The sequence below is a fragment of the Lynx rufus genome, unplaced genomic scaffold, assembly GCF_022079265.1.
Source record: "Lynx rufus isolate CCGP_SWC_20201006 ecotype Redwood Valley unplaced genomic scaffold, mLynRuf1.p SCAF_3, whole genome shotgun sequence".
In the NCBI taxonomy this organism is placed as follows: domain Eukaryota; kingdom Metazoa; phylum Chordata; class Mammalia; order Carnivora; family Felidae; genus Lynx; species Lynx rufus.
In genome coordinates this window covers 123,025,569-123,044,654 of record NW_025814845.1, presented here as the reverse complement: position 1 = coordinate 123,044,654, position 19,086 = coordinate 123,025,569, and the positions used below count along the sequence as shown (strand labels likewise).

At 36.6% G+C, this 19,086-nt stretch overlaps 1 protein-coding gene across 6 annotated transcripts in view; it reads left to right on the top strand.

Moving 5' to 3' along the window:
• PRMT9 (protein arginine methyltransferase 9) overlaps positions 1-17,794 on the top strand; it is a 37,639-nt gene extending 19,845 nt beyond the window's left edge. For 4 of the 6 annotated variants that reach the window (XM_047091405.1, XM_047091401.1, XM_047091406.1 and 1 more), the window contains 5 exons: positions 96-279; positions 2,999-3,716; positions 13,744-13,897; positions 16,989-17,111; positions 17,410-17,794. In XM_047091405.1, coding sequence (XP_046947361.1) covers positions 96-279; positions 2,999-3,716; positions 13,744-13,897; positions 16,989-17,111; positions 17,410-17,625 — 1,395 coding nt within the window. In that variant the 3' untranslated portion in view covers positions 17,626-17,794. The remainder of the gene's footprint in view (positions 1-95; positions 280-2,998; positions 3,717-13,743; positions 13,898-16,988; positions 17,112-17,409) is intronic. The other 2 variants (XM_047091403.1, XM_047091404.1) reach the window with 2 other exon arrangements.
• Positions 17,795-19,086: the final 1,292 nt, after the last annotated feature.

Here is a 19,086-nt window from a genome sequence, read left to right as displayed (position 1 = left end):
ATCTGAGAACTTACAGAAATGGAAAGAGATGTAATAGTAGGGCATGTATATATTGCATATATGAACTGCTCTCATTCCTTTTACATTTTTGTCAGGAATTAAAAAGTCTTGCAACTAAAAAATGTGGTAAAATTGGTATTCCTGTGATTAAAGAAGGCATACTAGATGCTATTGTGGTTTGGTTTGTACTCCAGCTTGATGATGAACACAGTTTATCCACAAGTCCTAGTGAGGAAACATGTTGGGAACAGGCTGTCTACCCCGTACATGACCTTGCAGGTATATCTTGTCTAATTTTTGTTTGTTTGTTTGTTTAGTCTTGTTGCTTTAATCTTCTAAGCATTTCAATCAGTGTAAGAAAATTTACTTTGAATATGAAGTTTCCAGTTGAGGGAGATTGGTTAAGTTTTTCAGAACTTTCTTTTTTAAAAAGTAGTTTTAAATAGTTAATATATATAGTTAAGAAAGAGAATAAAACATAATTGCTGCATACCATTCAACAATGTCTATCGTTAAATCATTTCTTCAGCTCTGATTACTCTGGTTATCAGCAGATAATAGAATGCTAGTCCATTTTTTATAGAACATGGTAGAAAGGTACTAGTGCAGGAGTATTTTTCTGTAGAAATTTTTTTGCCAGCAATTTGATGGGTTTTAGTGTAGTTCACGTAAGTTGTATTACATAGAAAAATTATACCTGTTTTAAACTGGGAGGTGATAAGTTTCTATTTCTGTTTAGTCTCCTAGTCAAGGATTTAATTTGGCAAGACCATTAAGTCATGGGATGAGTATAGTGTTTGGCTATTATGGTGTTTTTGGAGTCAGTCAGGTAGATTTGGGATTCAAGTCTTAGCACTGCTACTGACTCTCTGGCTAGCCTTAGCCTTGCTGGTTATGTCTCAGAGCTGTTACTATGTGATGTATAAAAATGGGATGCTGCTGCCTACTTGGTAGGATTGTTGTAGGGATTATCAGTGATAATGGATGTAAAATGCCTATCATAGCAACTGGCACTCAGTAAGTGGCATTTTTTCTTTGTTTTATTTTTAAAACTATAATTCCAGTATAATTAACATATCATGTTACATTAGTTTCAGATCATCAATGTGATAATTCAGCAATTCTCTATTCAAGCTCATCATAAATATACTCTTTTTTTAATGCTTATTTATTTTGAGAGAGAGATTATGTATGCATGTGCATGAATGTGAGTAGGGGAGGGGAGGAGAGAGAGGGAGAGGGAATACCAAGCAGGCTCCACGATGTTAGTGCAGAGCCTGATGGAGGGCATGATCTTAGAAACCATGAGTTCATGACCTGAGCCAAGATCAAGAGTCAGATGCTCAATGCACCGAGCCATCCAGGCACCCCATCATAAATATATTCTTAATTCTCACCTCCTATTTCACCCATCCATCCACCTCCCTCCCCTCTGGTAACCATAAGTTTGTTCACTGTAGTTAAGAGTCTGTTTTTTGGTTTGTCTCTTTTTTTTTTTTCTTTGTTTATTTTGTTTTTTAAATTCCACGTATGAATGAAATCATGTGGTATTTGTCTGTTTCTGACTGACTTATTTCATTAAGCATTATACTCTGTAGATCCATCCATATTGTTGCAAATGGCAAGATTTCATTCCTTTTTATGGCCGAGTAATATTCTATTGTATGTATATATCACATCTTTTTTTTCCTAAGTTTTTATTTAAGTTCCAGTTAACATACAATGTAATTATAGTTTCAAGTGTATGCTATAGTGATTCAACACCTCCATACATCACCTGGTGCTCATCATACCAAGTGTATTCCTTAATCCCCATCACCTATTTAACCCATCCCCCAGCCCACCTCTCTTCTATCCATTTATCTATTTATCCATTTATCTATCAGTGTTCTCTTGGGCTGCTTCCATACCTTGACTATTGTAAATAATGCTGCTATAAACATAGGGGTGTGTGTATCCCTTTGAATTAGTGTTTTCGTGTTCTTTGAATAAATACCCAGCAGGGGTAATTACATTTTTAATTTATTGAGGAACCTCCATGCTATTTTCCACACTATTCCCACCCACAGTGCACATCTTTGCCAACACTTGTTTCTTGTGTTTTTGATTTTAGCCATTCTGACAGGTGTGAGGTTATATCTCACTGTGGTTTTGATTTGCATTTCCCTGATGATTAGTGATGTTGCACATCTTTTCATGTGTTATTTTGTTTATTCTAACTTTCTTATAGTAACTTAGATGGGCTTTAAAAATTTTAATCCTTCTTAGGGAAAGGACATTTTAAATGTGTAAACAAAAGAATAATTTGTATTTTCAACCATCTCTAAATGCTGATAAGAAGAAATTGTGATTATACGTGCACATTTTAAAGTTTTACCAAGTTTGAAAGTTCATGGATAAGACCATGATACACTCTTTATTGTAGGACTTAGTCCTTCCTTATATTATCAAATTCCTAAACATGAAAGAATGTTTAAATATAAACAGAAATATTACTGACAAGGTTCTATTGAATGCTGCCTTGTTCTTTTTGGAAATTGCTGTTAGAGAAAAGAATGCCCCTTTAAGCTAAAGTGAGATTTGGTATTGATCCCTGACTTTTATTTATCTTTGTTATTCGCTTCACTACTGAAGAGGATTGGGAGTCTCCTGTACCCCTTTCCCCACTCCATAATATGGGGACATGATACCTAGTGATTGCAGTAAAGGCACTATAAAACTAATAGTTGGGGTCCAATAATGGAGCTCTTGAGTCTATTATGCCATTAGTTAATTGAATCTTCAAACTTAAGTTTTTCACTAAGTAAAGCTGTAGGGATTTTTCCTAGTTTTTTTGTAGGACATGAATAAATTAATTCACTTAATTCTATTAAATCAATAGATGTAATCTTTCCTGTAGTGATTTCAAAATGAGGGGAGGGTGGAAGTATTTGTATGATTCTTAGACTTATAAATATATTAATTACAATTTTTCTTTCTTTCTTACTGTTTTATGGAGACTACTGGATAAAATCTGGGGACCAGGTGATGATGGAAGTGTCTTGTCAAGATTGTTACTTAAGAATCCAGAATATCAGTGTTTTCAGTTCAGAACATGAAATGGATGTTGGAAAAGATTTTAGCAAGGATAAAGACTTATTCTCCTTAGGAAGTGAAGCTGAACTCTGTAGTGCCCTGGCTAACCTTCAGACCAGCAAACCAGATGCTATGGAGCAGACATGTATATTGGAATCCACAGAAATTGCTTTGCTTAATAACAGCCTCTATCATGAAAGCTTTAAAATGGCAATGAGAAAAGTGTTGTCTTCATTGACTCCAGAGAAACTGTGTCAGGCCATGGATACTCACTGCCAGAATAATGAGATGAGCTGTGGAAGTGGACAGAGTAATTCAGAAGAGAGCATCCCTGAACCATTCTATGTGTTAGATGTTTCCGAAGGCTTCTCCATTCTGCCCATAATTGCTGGCACACTTGGGCAGGTTAAACCTTACAGTTCTGTGGAGAAAGACCAACATCGTATAACTCTAGACCTCATATCTGAAGCCAATCACTTTCCTAAAGAAACACTTGAGTTTTGGCTGAGACACGTGGAAGATGAATCTGCTGTGTTGCAAAGGCCAAAATCAGACAAGTTGTGGAGTATAATTATACTGGATGTCATTGAGCCATCTGGGCTCATTCAGCAGGAAATAATGGAAAAAGCTGCAATATCCAGGTAAAACACAAAATGCAACTTTTGTATTTTGAGCTTAAATTAATATAAATTGGTTTAGTTCTTCAGTGGCATAACTGTATAGATGAGTTATGATCATAGTATGTTCTAAGCATTGCTTTTCAGGACATGTGACTTTATGCCTTTCTCTTTGTGTGCATGTCATTACTCGTTGTTTTTGGTCTAAAGGAATCCCTGCTCTGTAGGTGTGAAGAAGAGAGCCTGCTTTGAGATTGGACTGTCTATGTATGATATAGAGAATTAAGTAGAGATCTGTAAGAACAGATAAAACATTCAGGGTAAATAAGGAAAAATCAAATCACATCTTAATAAGATGTATCTTTAAGAGATATATAATACACAGTTGATGATATGTTGGGAGAGCAGGGTGCTTCTTTAAAAAAAAAATTTTTTTTAATGTTTATTTTGAGAGAGTGTGTGTGTGCATAAGTGGGGGAGAGGCAGAGAAAGAGGGAGAGGGAATCCCAAGCAGGCTTCACACTGTCAACACAGAACCTGACTCGGGGCTCAGTCTCACAAACAGTGAGATCATGACCTGAGCAGGTATCTAGAATCAGATGCTCGTCCAACTGAGCCACCCAGGTGCCCTGAGCAGAGTGCTTCTTATGAACAATCCCAGTCTTCTTAGGTCTTAAAATCTTTATTTTATAGTACAGTTATCTCCCTAAGAGATTTTCCCTTCAGTGTTGTTGCTGGAGGCAAACTTGACCCTAATATTTAATACTGAAAGCAAATTTGGCTAAGCTTCAAAGTTCTTTGGTCATGCTGCTCAGATCTGAAAAGATGGCAATATTTAACATTTGGGGATCCAAATTTGAGTAAAATGAATGTTACAGATTTTGAATTTTGTGGTATATATATGGGTTGTTTTGTAGTATAGGAAAAGCAGGGGGAATACAGACCAGATTGCAATAGCAAAGGCAGATTATCTATCGAAGAAAAAAACATTTGACAAAACCAGGAAAAAGTGTTTGTTTCTATGGGTAATTATATTTTAGGTTCTATATACATTTTCTTTTGTTAACCAAACTCTTCTTATGGAGTAACAAATAAAAATCACCACTTTTTTTTCCTTCAAAACAGTTTTGTACGTATCACAAATTATGGGGGTACAGAGATTTGACACAAATACATACATACACGCACATAAAATTTTAAGCAGATATACTCGATAGTTTAGAACGTGGTGCTTAACCGACTTTTTTTAAATTTTTTTTTATTTTTTAACATTTGTTTATTTTTGAGACAGAGAGAGACAGAGCATGAGTGGGGGAGGGTCAGAGAGAGGGAGACACAGAATCTGAAACAGGCTCCAGGCTCTGAGCTGTCAGCACAGAGCCCGACGCGGGGTTTGAACTCACTGACCGCAAGATCATGACCTGAGCCGAAGTCGGCCACTTAACCGACGGAGCCACAAGGCGCCCCGGAACGTGGTGCTTAAAGGGTTCAGAGCTAGTCTCACATTTGTTAATGAATTCCTGAAGTAGTGAAATTTTCTATAAATCACATAATATAGACTCTCATCCTCAGTTTTCCTCATCTGTAAAATGAGGGATATTGCATTAGCCACCTTGGAAGGAATTTCAGCTCTATGAATTTTTAACACAAATGAAGTTTGACTTATTTAGAAAGACACTTTACCTAATGGTTTATTTTATCTTCAGTTTTAATTCTTTTTCCAATTTTTTTTTATTGTGGTAAAATGCACATAACAAAATTTACCATCTTAACTATCTTTAAATGTACAGTTTGGTGGTATTAAATATTTTCATAATGTTGTGCAACCATCATCACCTTCAATTATCCCCATAACTCTTTACATCTTGTAAAACTGAAATCTTATGCACATTAAACAATAACTCCCCATTCCATCCTCTCCCAGCAGCTAACAATCATGATTCTAGTCTCTGCTTCTATGAATTTGACTACTCTTATGACCTCATATGACTGGAACCATACTATATTTATGTTTTTGTTACTGTCTTTATTTCACTTGGAATAATGTCCTCCAGGTTCATCCATGTTGTAGCATGTGTCAGAACTTCTTTTTTTTTTTTTAAGGCTGAATCATATTGCATTGTATGTATATATCACATTTTGCTTATTCATTCATTGATGGACACTTGAGTTACTTCCACCTTTTAGCTATTGTGAATAACAATAATAATGAACATGAGAATGCAAATATCTTTCAGACCCTGCTTGAAATTCTTTTGGGTATATACCCAGAAGTGGAATTGCTGGATCATATGGTAATTCTAGTTTTAATTTTTTGAGCAACTGCTATACTGCTTTCCACAGTTGATGTACAATTTTATATTCCCATCAGCAGTACACAGGGTTTAAATTCTCACCAGCACTTGTTATTTTGTTTTGTTTGTTTGTTTGTTTGTTTGTTTTGTAGTAGCTATCCTACTGGGTGGGAGATGATGTATTAATGTTTTGATTTGCATTTCCCTATTAATTAGTGTTGTTGAGCTTTTTAAAATAAGTGCTTATTGGCTGTCTTTATATCTTCTTTGGAAAAATGTCTTTTCAAGTTATTTGCCATTTTTTGAGTCAGACTTTTTTTTTTTTTGATTTTTAGGAATTCTCTATGTATTTGGATATTAATTCCTTATCAGATAATTTACAAATATTTTCTCCAATTCTGTGGGTTGGTTGCCTTTTTACTTTATTGAAAGTATCTTTTGTTTTTTTTAATGTTTATTTATTTTTGAGAGGAGCAGGGAGGGGCAGAGAGAGAGAGGGAGACAGAGAATCTGAAGCGACTCCAGGTTCCATGCTGTCAGCACAGAGCCTGAAGTGGGGCCGGAACCCACAAATCACAAGATCATGACCTGAGCTGAAGTCAGATGCTTAACTGAGGTGCCCTGAAAGTGTCTTTTGATGTGCAGAAATTTAAATTTTTATACAGTCCACTTTTTTTTTTTTTTTTTTATTTGTTGCCTGTGCTTTTGGTTTGATATCCAGGAAATTATTGTCAGATTCTGTGGCCTAAAACTGTTCTCTCATGTTTTCTCTAAGAGTGTTTATAGTTTTAGGTCTTACATTTAGGTCTTTGATCCATTTTGACTTAATTTTTGTATATGGTATATAGTTAGGGCCCAGCTTCACTCTTATGAGTGTGGATATCCAGTTTTCCAAACACTGTTAATAGAAAAGACTGTCTTTTCCCCATCGAATGCTCTTGATACCCTTGGCAAAAATCATTTCACCGTATATGTCAAGGTTTATTTCTGAGCTCTTGAATTCTGTTTCATTGATCTACATGTCTCCCTTTATGCCAGTACCATCCTGGTTTGATTACTGTAGCTTCGTAATAAGTTTGTTTTTAAGTAACTAATTCTTTTTTTATGTGGGAAACATTCAATTTATCATCTAAACCATTTTTAAGTATACAGCTAAGTAGTACTAAGGTATTTTCACATTGTAACCAATAGGTCTCTAGAACTTTTTCATCTTGCAAAACTGAAACTTTATAACCATAAAACACTAATTCCCCTCACCCCGCAAGCCCTTGGCAACCCCCTTTCTAATTTCTATTACTATTTTGTATTATTTTGAGTACTTTAGATACTTCATATATGGAATCATATGGTATTTGTCTTATGTGACTGATATATTTCACTTACCAGAATGTCCTTGAGGTTCACCCACGTTGTAACATGTAACAGGATTTCCTTCTCTTTAAACTGCATAATATTCCACTATATAAATATGCCATTAGCAAGGGGCGCCTGGGTGGCGCAGTCGGTTAAGTGTCCGACTTCAGCCAGGTCACGATCTCGCGGTCTGTGAGTTCGAGCCCCGCGTCGGGCTCTGGGCTGATGGCTCGGAGCCTGGAGCCTGTTTCCGATTCTGTGTCTCCCTCTCTCTCTGCCCCTCCCCCGTTCATGCTCTGTCTCTCTCTGTCCCAAAAATAAATAAACGTTGAAAAAAAAAAATAAATATGCCATTAGCCATTCATCTATTGATGGACACTTGAGTTATTCTACCTTTTAGCTACTGTGAATAATCTCTGAGATTCTGCTTTCAGTTGATTTTTTTTAAGTTTATTTATTTTTGAGAGAGACAGGAAGAGTGCAAGTAGGGGAGGGACAGAGAGAGGGGGAGAGAGAGAGAGAGAGAATCCCAAGCAGGGATGCCGGGCTCAAACTCACAAACCATGAGATCATGACCTGAGCCGAAATCCAGAGTCTGATGCTCAACCAGCTGAACCACCCAGGCGCCCCTGCTTTCAGTTCTTTTGATATATATCCAGAGGTGCAATTAACTGAGTCATATGGTTATTCTATTTTTAATTTTTTGAGGAATCTCCAGAATCTTTTTTATAATGGCTGTACCATTTTACATTTCTATCAGCAGTGCACAAGGATTCCAGTTTCTCTACATCTTTACCAACATTTGTTTATTTTCTGTTCTTTTGATAGTAGACATCCTAATGGGTGTAGGCTCATATTTTATGGTTTGATTTGCATTTCTCTTGTGATTAGTGATATTGAGCATTTTTGCATATTGTTGTTGGTCATTTTTATATCTTCTTTCAAGGACTGCCTATTGAAGTCCATTGCCCATTTTTTAATTGGATTTTTGCTGTAGTTGAGTTATAGGAGTTTGTTATATATCCTGGATGTTAACCCCTTATGAGATACATGATTTACTGATAAACCCCTTATGAGATACATGATTTACTGATATTTTCTCTCATTTCATAGGTTGCCTTTTCACTCTGTTGATTGTGTCCTTTAGGCCTTTGATGTGCAGAATTTTTTAAGTTTGATGTAGTCTCATTTGTCTGTTTTCGAATTTGATCATTATGTCTGGTCAAGTCTCTGTTGCATCCCACTAGTAAAATGTTCAATTCAGTGATTTTTCAGCTCACAATTTGTTTGGTTCTTTTTTATAGTTTCTATGTCTTTGTTGATATTCTCTATTTATTTACGCATCATTTTCTTCATTTCATTTATTTGAGCATCCTAATGATAGTTAATTTTAATTCTTGTATCTGTTTCATTAGGGTCAATTTCTGGATACTTAATGTCCTTTGATTAGGCCATGTTTCCTTGTTTGTATGCCATGTTAACTTTTGTTAGGACTTGAGCTTTTAGAAGAACGCCTCATCTCAGTTTTTGTACAGGGAGGCTTTGTACAGGGAGGCTTTGTACAGGGAGGACCTTTACCATTCAGCCTGACTAGAGATTCTGAAGACCTCGCAAGCCTTTTCTGGGCATGTAGCTTCTTTGGGGCTTTTGTGTGTCAGCTAGTTGAAGTCTTGCTGGTTTCTCCTCAGGAGCTCCCCTAGTATCGGTCTGAAGTACTGCAGCTCCCTTGGTGCTATAGCAAGTCATAGTACCAGAGCTCACCCTGATGACTGGCTGTGGAACTGCAGACTCTGGTCTTTAAGCCAAGTGATCGCCTTTGTAATCTACCAGAGGGCCCCAGCCTGGCGCCCATTTTTTGTCACTTAGATTTCATGTGAGACAGAAACCACTTCCTTGGGCAGCACTCCCAAAAGTCATAGTGTTGGATGTACGTTCCATTCTTCTGTTTCTCTCCCCAACAAGAAGCTGGGAATTGGGGATTGTCTCTTGATTGTACTGTGCTGTAGCTGGGGACTGTGGCAAGTAAATGCGATACACTTTCCTATCATCTTCCATATAGTTCTTTCTGGCCGTGTACTGGCTTGGAGTACAGGAACCTCTTAACTAGTTTCTAGGTATCTCACAGAAACAATTTAGTCTGTGTGTTTTTCAGGTTTTTTTTTTTTTTTTTTTTTAATGTTTATTTCTGAGAGAGACAGAGAGCTCAGGTGGGGGAGGGGCAGAGAGAAAGGGAGACAGAGAATCTCAAGCAGGCTCCACACTGCCAATGTAGTGCCCAAGGTGGGGCTCGAACTCAGAAGTTGTGGGATCGTGACCTGAGCTGAAACCAAGAGTCAGATGCTTAACTGACTGAGCCACCCAAGTGCCCCTAGTCTGTGCCGTTTTGGGTAAGTAAGTGTCTCTGTGGGAAGAGGTGAATCTGAGGCTTCCTTTTCCACCATTTTGTTTGTATGGTCATTTTCCCTGTACTTTGTAGTAAGTTTTGAAATCAGGAAGTATAAAACTTCCAACTTTGTTCTTTTTCAAGATTGTTTTGGCTCTTCTGGATCCCTTGAAATTCCATATAATTTTAGGATGGGGTTTTCTATTTTGGTAAAAAATGCTGTTGGGATTTGAAAGGGACTGCATTAAATCTGTATAGCTCACTTTGGGTAGCTCACTTTGGGTAGCAACAGTATTTTCTTCTAGTCCATGAATGTGGGATGTCTTTTGATTTATTTGTGTCTTCTTTAATTTCTTCCAGCAATGTTTATAGTTTTCAGTTTACAAGTCTTTTCCACCTGCTTGGTTAAGTTTATTCCTAAGTTACTTCATTACTTTGATGCTATAGAAAGTGAAATTGTTTCCTAAATTTCCTTTTTGGGTTGTTCATATTAATTGCAGAAATACCACTAATTTGTGTGTGTTGGTTTTATGTCCTGCAACTTTGCTGAGTTAATTAGTTGTAATATTTTTATTTATTTTTTTTTTAATTTTTTTTTCAATGTTTATTTATTTTTGGGACAGAGAGAGGCAGAGCATGAATGGGGGAGGGGCAGAGAGAGAGGGAGACACAGAATCGGAAACAGGCTCCAGGCTCTGAGCCATCAGCCCAGAGCCTGATGCGGGGCTCGAACTCACGCACCGCAAGATCGTGACCTGGCTGAAGTCGGACGCTTAACCGACTGCGCCACCCAGGCGCCCCAGTTGTAATATTTTTATGTGGAATCTTCAGAGGCTTTTACATATATGATAATGTTGTTTATGCACAGAGATAGTTTTACTTCTTCATTTCCAACTTTGATGCCCTTTATTCTTCTTGCCTGATTGCTTCCCCTAGGACTTACAGTGACTGCATTGAATGGAAGTAATGAAAGTGGGTGTCCTTTTCTTGTTCCTGATCTTTAGTGGAAAAGCATTCAGTCAGTCACGTTTTATTTAAATGTAACCTTTAAAGGATTTTTAAAAAGCATGTTTGGTTATAAAAACAATTGAGCAGTGTGTTCTGTCTGAATGATTAGTTATATTAGTGGGAAACATATAAAGCTACCAACTCCTTTTCCTGGTGTTTCTTAGTTGGGGCGGGTGTCCTATTGGAAGTTTGGGTGGGACAGTTTTGGTTTAATTTTCTTATATAGGATTGTCCTATGGATTGCAGGATGTTTGGCACCTCTGGTCACTAAATGCTAGTAGTGCCCATGATTATTGTTTTAACCAGTGTTCCCTCCCCTCCAAATACCTACCTCCTGAGTAACAGTGAAGAACCAGTGCTTCTTTCCTTCAGCCCAAGCTATTGTTCAATCTGCTTACCTGAATGGGCGGGCTTATCTTGATTCTGGGGACACAGGTATGCAGATACTTCTCACACAGACCTCCTGTTATTAATGGTCAGTGTTTAACAGAGGGGAGGTCTCATGACTGGTGAAAGAGGGTGAAGTTATATCTGGGATAAGGGCGTCTGTCTCACTAGAACTCCTCTGAGCACCCCCAAACAAGGCAAGGGAAAATGAGCCATTTCACAGACTTAAATATTTAGTTTCTAGCTACCTTTCTTTGTAGTCATTGTTTTAAAATCTTCATTCTTAGACTTTGCTCAGTCATACTAGATTAAAATACAAGAAGAAGTTTAAAAGTTTGGTACTTTTTTTTTTTTAATTTAAAACGCATTTAAAAACATCTTGTGTTGGGTCACAAGGAAACTGAAGAGTTTCTTCAGAATTTTTGCCATTTATGGTTAGACTTTTGAGTTGGAACGTATTTTCTCACTGCTGAAGGCACAGATGGTTCAGAAGTATTATTTGGCTTTGCAGAGGGTCCATCGAGGAGTCTGGCAGCTGCAGTGGTATAAGTGACAACAAACCAGTGTCAGTAAAGCTAAGCAGAGTTTCAAGGCAATTACTCTTTTATCTAAACATAAATAAGGAGCATTCCTGTTAGTGACAGTAATATTGAGTTAAGGATTTGTGTGACATTTTATTTATTTATATTAAAAATTTTTTAATGTTTACTTTTGAGAGAAAGAGAAAGAGAGAGAGAGAGAGAGAGAGAGAGGCAGAGAGAGGTAGAAAGAGAGGGAGACACAGAATCTGAAGTAGGCTCCAGGCTCAGAGCTGTCAGCACAGAGCCCGATGCGAGACTCGAACTCACAAACTGTGAGATCATGACCTGAGCCGAAGTTTCGCTTAACCAACTGAGCCACCCGGGTGCCCCATTGTATAACATTTTAGATTAAAATAGTATGATCATGGTCTATTAAAATAATTATCATATACTGCCTTTGTGTATAATATTTATCTCTAGCACAGTTGTTAGTACTCTAGTCAGCCTGTTCTGACTTTTTAGGGTTCAGAAGATAAAATTTTGATATTTTGTTTAGTCTAATTTTCTGAAATGATTTGATGTAATGCCCTCCCTTCCTTTTCCCCATAGATTTTTATGGTTAGAAGGTTGACTTCTAACCCTATGTGCTTTTTCAGCTTGCAAATTTCATAGAACAGTACCCTCTTGTGGTTACTGGGGATGGAGGGAATTTAGTCAAGAGCATAAAGCTCTGTGGCTGGTCTGTCATTTGAGAAATTGTGATCTTAAGAGTGATTAGATCTGGCTCTATTTAAATGGATCACAATTAGAGATAACTTCATCATTTTTTCAGAAAAATTAGTGCCATGAATTATCAGGAATAAACCTGATCCATTTGAGCAAAACAGGTAGATTTCTCCAGTGTTTTAGGAAGACACATTTTTATCTGGTTTGGTAAAGACATAGACAGGAATTTTGTTAAGAGCTGTGTAATTTTATTAATTATAGAGATTAATTTCTATTAGACTTTACCTAAAATACTAGAAGTTGATAGGAAAGCAATAACAAATGAGCAAAGTACTGTGAAGTCCTTTTTTAGGCTGATCTATATAATATGTAGGACTTACTACAATGTAAATGATGATGTACTTATATTTATTTACTGAAGAGAGATTGTCTTGGTTTCGGATCATGACTTGTCTCAGTCTAATGGCATTATACTTAGGAATCATCTCTAACTTCCCTTGCTGATTCCATGTTCATCAAATGACCCAGTTATGACTTGGCTTCCAATGACCTAATCTTTAGGGAGAGCTGTTACAAGAGCAGTCTGTTTACTTATCATAAAGTTTTCCATCAACTTTTTATTTTGAAATATTTCAAAATTTCAAACTTAAGAAAAATTGCAAGAATAGTAACAATGAACATAAGACTATTGTTTTGTCTTTATAACCTTCACAGTTTAACATTTAGCATGTATCTCCTTAGAACAAAGGCTTTTCCCTACATATCACAATAAAATCACATTCAGGAAACTTAACATTGATAAAAATACTATTATTTAACATATAGTCTATATTAAACATTTCCCTATCCTAGTAATCTCCTATATTCCTTTTTTTCTCCCCAGTCTTCCTCAGTTTTCCTCACAGAAGTTTTGTCACATTAGGAGGCATATAGTATTGCTTTATCCCATGATTGTCGATATTAATTTAGGTCAGTGTGTTTTAAGTTGTCTTCACTGGGTTTTTCCGTAGTAAGGTGCTGTTTTTCCCTTTGTAACTAGTAAGCCATTTGTGGAGACGATACTTGGAGATGATGTAAATATCTTTTTCCAAATAAAACTTTCACCCACTAGTTTTAATATCCATTGATTACTCTTCCTGAATCTAAAGACTTCCATCCATCAAGCCAACTGGTTGTTTTTCTCTTTCATGGATCAGCAGCCACTTTGACTTTTTGGGAAATTATTTCCAGTGGTTTATCACTCTGAACAACTAGCCAATAACCTACAGTCCATTAGATTAGGTACAATCTGTAGTTTACCAGTTCATTATGAATTAGTTATTGGTATTTATAAAATGTAGGGAATCAAGATGATTTTTAAAACATTTCTCCTTCTCTAGGTGTTTGCTGCAATCTGGAGGCAAGATCTTTCCTCAATATGTGTTGATGTTTGGGTTGCTTGTGGAATCACAGACACTGGTAGAAGAGAGTGCTGTTCAAGGAACAGAACGCACTCTTGGATTGAATATAGCACCTTTTATTAATCAGTTTCAGGTAAGTGTTTAGAAGAGAAGTTCCATCAGGTGGCTGTTACCCACCATCTACCTTATCTTTCTCCATAGTTTAATACAGTCACTATGTTTAGCTGGATCAGGATGGTAATCAGTTTCCTAGAGCAAAGGAGTTTATGAGTGAAAATCAACATAGCGATTAGAATCGCCAAGGAATTCTGTTGTTCCTATTGACAAAAGTCTATAGATATTCTTCTGAACCACTAAGTGAAAATAGGGTACTAGGTTTAGTCTTATGAAAAAGGGTGCTTCTTGTCTAAAGCAGAAGCAGTCAGAAAAAGACCTGTGTTCCAAACTTGAACCCTTTATTACATTGAAACCTCAGGCTGGCAGGTGATAGATGTAAGCAGCTAGTGTCTAGACAGTCAGACTGCTGTGGGTAAGAATATAGGAGCCTAGGAAACTGGAGCGCAAGGCAAAGGGTTTAGTTGCTATTTGGGAAACAAGGAGTCAAGATCTAGTGCTGGCAAAGGTATTAGCAGAATACAGATTTGCGGATTAAAATTGTGTGAGTGGATAGAATGTCTAAGGGAAGAAGTTTGGGTTGAAGACAGAGGCAGGAAGTACCTACTGATGCGATACTGATGTGTAAACCAAAGCAGAATTTTTGGGAAGTAGGATTTGGGTACAGAATTCAAGAAGTGATATCTAAAACTTTTATTTGAAGGCTATACATAGTAAACCCTTGAAGATGCAGTTAGATCTCATGTGAACAGTACTTAGCAAATATAAGTTTCTTGAGAAAATGCTTTTTTCAGGGCTGGCTAACAAGTTTTAGAGTTTGTTTAATCTCAGATTTTTTGCAAGTTTAATAAGGAGAATACACTTATCAGAAGACAGAAGTTTAGGGGCACCTGGCTATCTCAGTTGCAGGAGTGTGTGACTCATAATCTTGGGGTTGTGAGTTCAAGCCCCACATTGGGTGCACAGATTACTAAAAAAATAAATAAACTTAAAAAAAAAAAGAAGACAGAAGTCTAAATTGTTTGTGTGGTTCAAAAATACCACCATCTCCTTTCTTTCTAGCTTATTCCCTCTTGATCAGCAAGCAACTCTTTGGTCCCATCAGAATCTATTAAATTTTGACCTTGCCATCTTTTCACTGTACTTCCTGTCTTATATCTTCCCTTCCTTAATAGTTTGTATTCATGGTCTGTATACTTTTCATATCCCTTCTCTTCTGTTTTTTTACTGGCCTAGGAAAATAAGAGATAAATTCCTGCATTCATGGGGCTAGCACTCAAATTGGCAAACAAGAAATAGATAATAAACAAGTAAAAAGATTAGTATGATAGATGGTTAGAAGTGCTATGGACATAAAGCAGGTTAAGAAATACAGGGAATGGGGGTATGTGATATATACTGTTTCATATAGGTAATGACTAAGGGAAGGACTCATGGGTAAGTGGCAGTTAAGCAGGGAGCTGAAGAAATAAGGAAGCAAATCATAAACAAGTCAAAGGATCAACAAATGCAATGGCCTGAGGCAAGAGCATGATTGGAGTGTTCAGAAACAGCAGGAAGATACCATGAGGTGAGTCAGATGAAAGATGCAGTCAGAAAAGTATTAGGAACCAGATCTTATAGACCCTTTTGGTCATAGGAAGACTTTTACTATGAAAAGGGTGGAAAACACGTGGAGGAGTGACATGAGGTATCTTGTTTTGAAAGGGTTACTATGGTTAAGGGGTTAGAAGTAAGCCACTTGTGAGAGCAAGCAAAGGCATTATTGCAGTAATCCAGGTAAGAGGTAGTAGTGACTTAGGAGTGAGTCATAGCAGTGTGGAGACGGTGCAGAGTTCCAACTGTAGACATACTTGAAGGTGCATTGTGTGATAGATTGGATGTGGGTAATGAGAGCACCTGGAAGGATAGTTACCATCTACTGATTTGGGGAAAATAGCAGGAGGATTAGGTTGCATTTATGTGTTTGCAGGATCATTTATAAGAATTCAGAGAAAGATACAGGCTAGAGATAAAATGTGGTAGGTGATATTTAAAGCCCTAAGTCTGAGTGAAATCACCTTGGGCGTATATAGAAAGAACTGAACTCTAGAGAACTCATGAAATAATGAGCTCTAGATGGGAAATGTGCGAAGAATTAACACAGATGACAGGGATGGCCAGTGGGCTGGGTTGAGAAATAGAAGTGAGGACAGGCTATGAAGGAGTAGAGTGCATGTGATGAGAGGTAACAAAGGAATTTAGGGCTTCTTCTGGTGACTGATACAAATGAGGGTAAAGGGCATAATCAGTCTTGGAAATGGCATGGAATTGCTGTTTTTATGGTGAGGGAAGCTTGGATGCCTTCAGGATGCCCAGGAAGAGGTTGGTATATCTGTGTCCATTGTTTCACCATGAACAGTTGCTAATATTTTACTCAAAGGAAAGAGGGCACTTTTAAAACAACAGTTTCCTTTCTGTTTCAAATTGAAGAGGCTAAAGTTACTGGTAGGAAGGTTCTATTGCTGCTAAAATTGATGGAACACATTATAGCAGTGGCTCTCAACCTTGACTGAACTTTCAGAACTATCGATACTTGGCTCCCAACTCCAGATTGATCTGAGGTATGGCCTGAGCAGTTGAGGCTTTTAAAAAGCTCTTTAGGTGATTTTAACTTGCAGCCAAAGTTGGGAAACATTGCTTTCTAGAATTAAACTTTATTTTACAAATGAAATCCACTATTATTTGGTATTTTCTCAAACAGTACAATAATATTGTACTATTTGCTAATTAGTTCATCTTTCACACATAAGCACATCTGTGTTTAAAATTTTTGGAGCTATTTGGCTTAAGTAAAAATTTAATCTGCTTTCATCTAAGAAAAGAATTCATAGATAATTGAAACCATAACAAATTATGTAACCTGCCTAAGCCTTGGTTTGTTCATCCTCCTTATAAAACTGGAATCATAAAAATCCTTATGCCTTAAGGTTGATATGGGAATTAAATTAAATGAGGTATTAGGTGTAAAAAGCATTGTATCATACTGATGCAAGTACAAAGTAAGCACTTCAGGGTCATTGGGCCACAGAAAGAATTGAGTAAAAGTGAAAAATTTGTACTTTTTCTAGGTACCTATACGTGTATTTTTGGATCTGTCCTCATTGCCCTGTATACCTTTAAGCAAGCCAGTGGAACTCTTAAGACTAGATTTAATGACTCCATATTTGAACACCTCTAACAGAGAAGTAAAGGTAATACAAAATGATTATTCTTGTCATAGTCAGAATTTTCTTAAGCTAGGTAATACTTTATATACACAAAATAGTATTAGTCACTTTCTTTGAAGATTTAAATGTTAGGTTTTTTTTCTAAACAATATTCAAAAATGAGCTTGGTAAATACTAGTGAATAAAATAGGTTGATATTTGGATTGGGTGATTAAATCTTTATAAAACTTGGAGCTAAAATTGACTAAAAAGACAAGTCTTACTTATTCAACTCTGTTCTATTTACTCTGATGAAATTTTCATAATTTCTTAATTTTCATAGGTACACATTTGTAAATCTGGACAAGTGACTGCCATTCCCTTTTGGTATCATATGTACCTTGATGACGAGATTAGGTTGGATACTTCAAGTGAAGCCTCCCACTGGAAACAAGCTGCAGTTGTATTAGATAATCCCATCCAGGTGGAAATGGGAGAAGAATTAGTACTCAGTGTCCAGCATCACAAAAGCAATGTCAGCATCACAGTAAAACAATGAAGAGTAGTTTTCTAATGAAAAACTGTTCAGGTAGAGCAGCAAGTATGCAGTTCTGGTCTGAATTAGTAGTGGAATTGTATTCATGAAATGGGGGTATAAAGATTTAATTCCTTGTAATGGTTAAATATTTTTTAAATTGATTAATAAAGTATATTTAAAAGATTTTAAAGAGGAGCGTTATAAAAATATTGCTGCAGACTTCTTTTTTCAAAAAGGCTGTCATTCATTTTTCAAGTAAGTAAGCTTTGTTTTTCTTGCTTGGTTGTACTTACAATGGGTTCAATTTTCCTAAACACTTTAGTCTACATTCTAAATCTATAAATATAAGGGATTTGAGTCCCGTCTTCATTGTCCTGTGTAAGCAAAGCAAAACTTTTAATTTTTTAGGCATCTTGAGTTTTTTAAGTCTAAACTTATAATTGGGATATATCAGAAAGTTGGCTTCAATTGAAGACAGGGTTATGGTTACTTATAAATTCCAAGCTTGCTTCTTTTAAATACTTAGTATGTTTCTGAAACTCCTTGGGTTTTGTGTTTGGAGAATGCAAACCTGAGTAAGAATTTAAGCTATAAGCTAAATCTAATTATGAGAGTTAAGGAGTTAAGGATGAAGTAAAGTTTTAAAGAGGCAGCCTTTTTCCTGGTCTACTTTGGCAAAGAAAATGAAAAAGCTGGTAAGTTCAGGAATGAGGTAAACCTAAATCAGTATTTTTTAAAGTTTTGATCCATATGTGCAGTAAGAAATATATAATAATTGGTCCAATTTTTAAAGACTTGCAACAGGAAGATTAAGAAGATGTGCCTTGTAAATACTGTGTGCTCTTTGTAAGTAAGCCACAAAGAAAATAAGACATACCTTCTCTCTACATTGCCTGTTCTCGTTGCTCTAGTATTATACTACCCAGCTTTACTTTCAATAGAAATGTTTATAATAGTGGACAGAATAAAGACTCCAATTACAGTGAACCAGTGTATGTATGTGAATGTGTGTGTGCATAAATATATAAAGCAAAGATTTTGAGAAATAACATTTATTGCTATTTGTAACATACTACTCTGGCACTTTCTAGATTTTATTTGCAGTATATAACCCAGTTGGTTGTGATTAGCAATTTGAGAAACTCCATCTTAAGTAAGAAGTGTCTCCCAAATAGCACCTACATGTCTTCTGACTATGGTTTAATGAATAATTAAGACTACTCAGCCTAGATTTATTTGCTGACACCTGTGACAGCATTGAGGAAAAGTAGACTCCATTGTTATCATAAGTTTTTTTTTTTTAATGTTTTATTTATTTTAGAGAGAGACAGAGTACAAATGGGGGAGGGGCAGAGAGAGAGGGAGACAGAATCCACGAAGCAGGCTCCAGTTTCTGGGCTGTCAGCACAGAGCCCGATGTGGGGCTCAAACCCGCGAACCATGAGATTATGACCTGACCCGAAGTCGGATGCTTTAACCGAC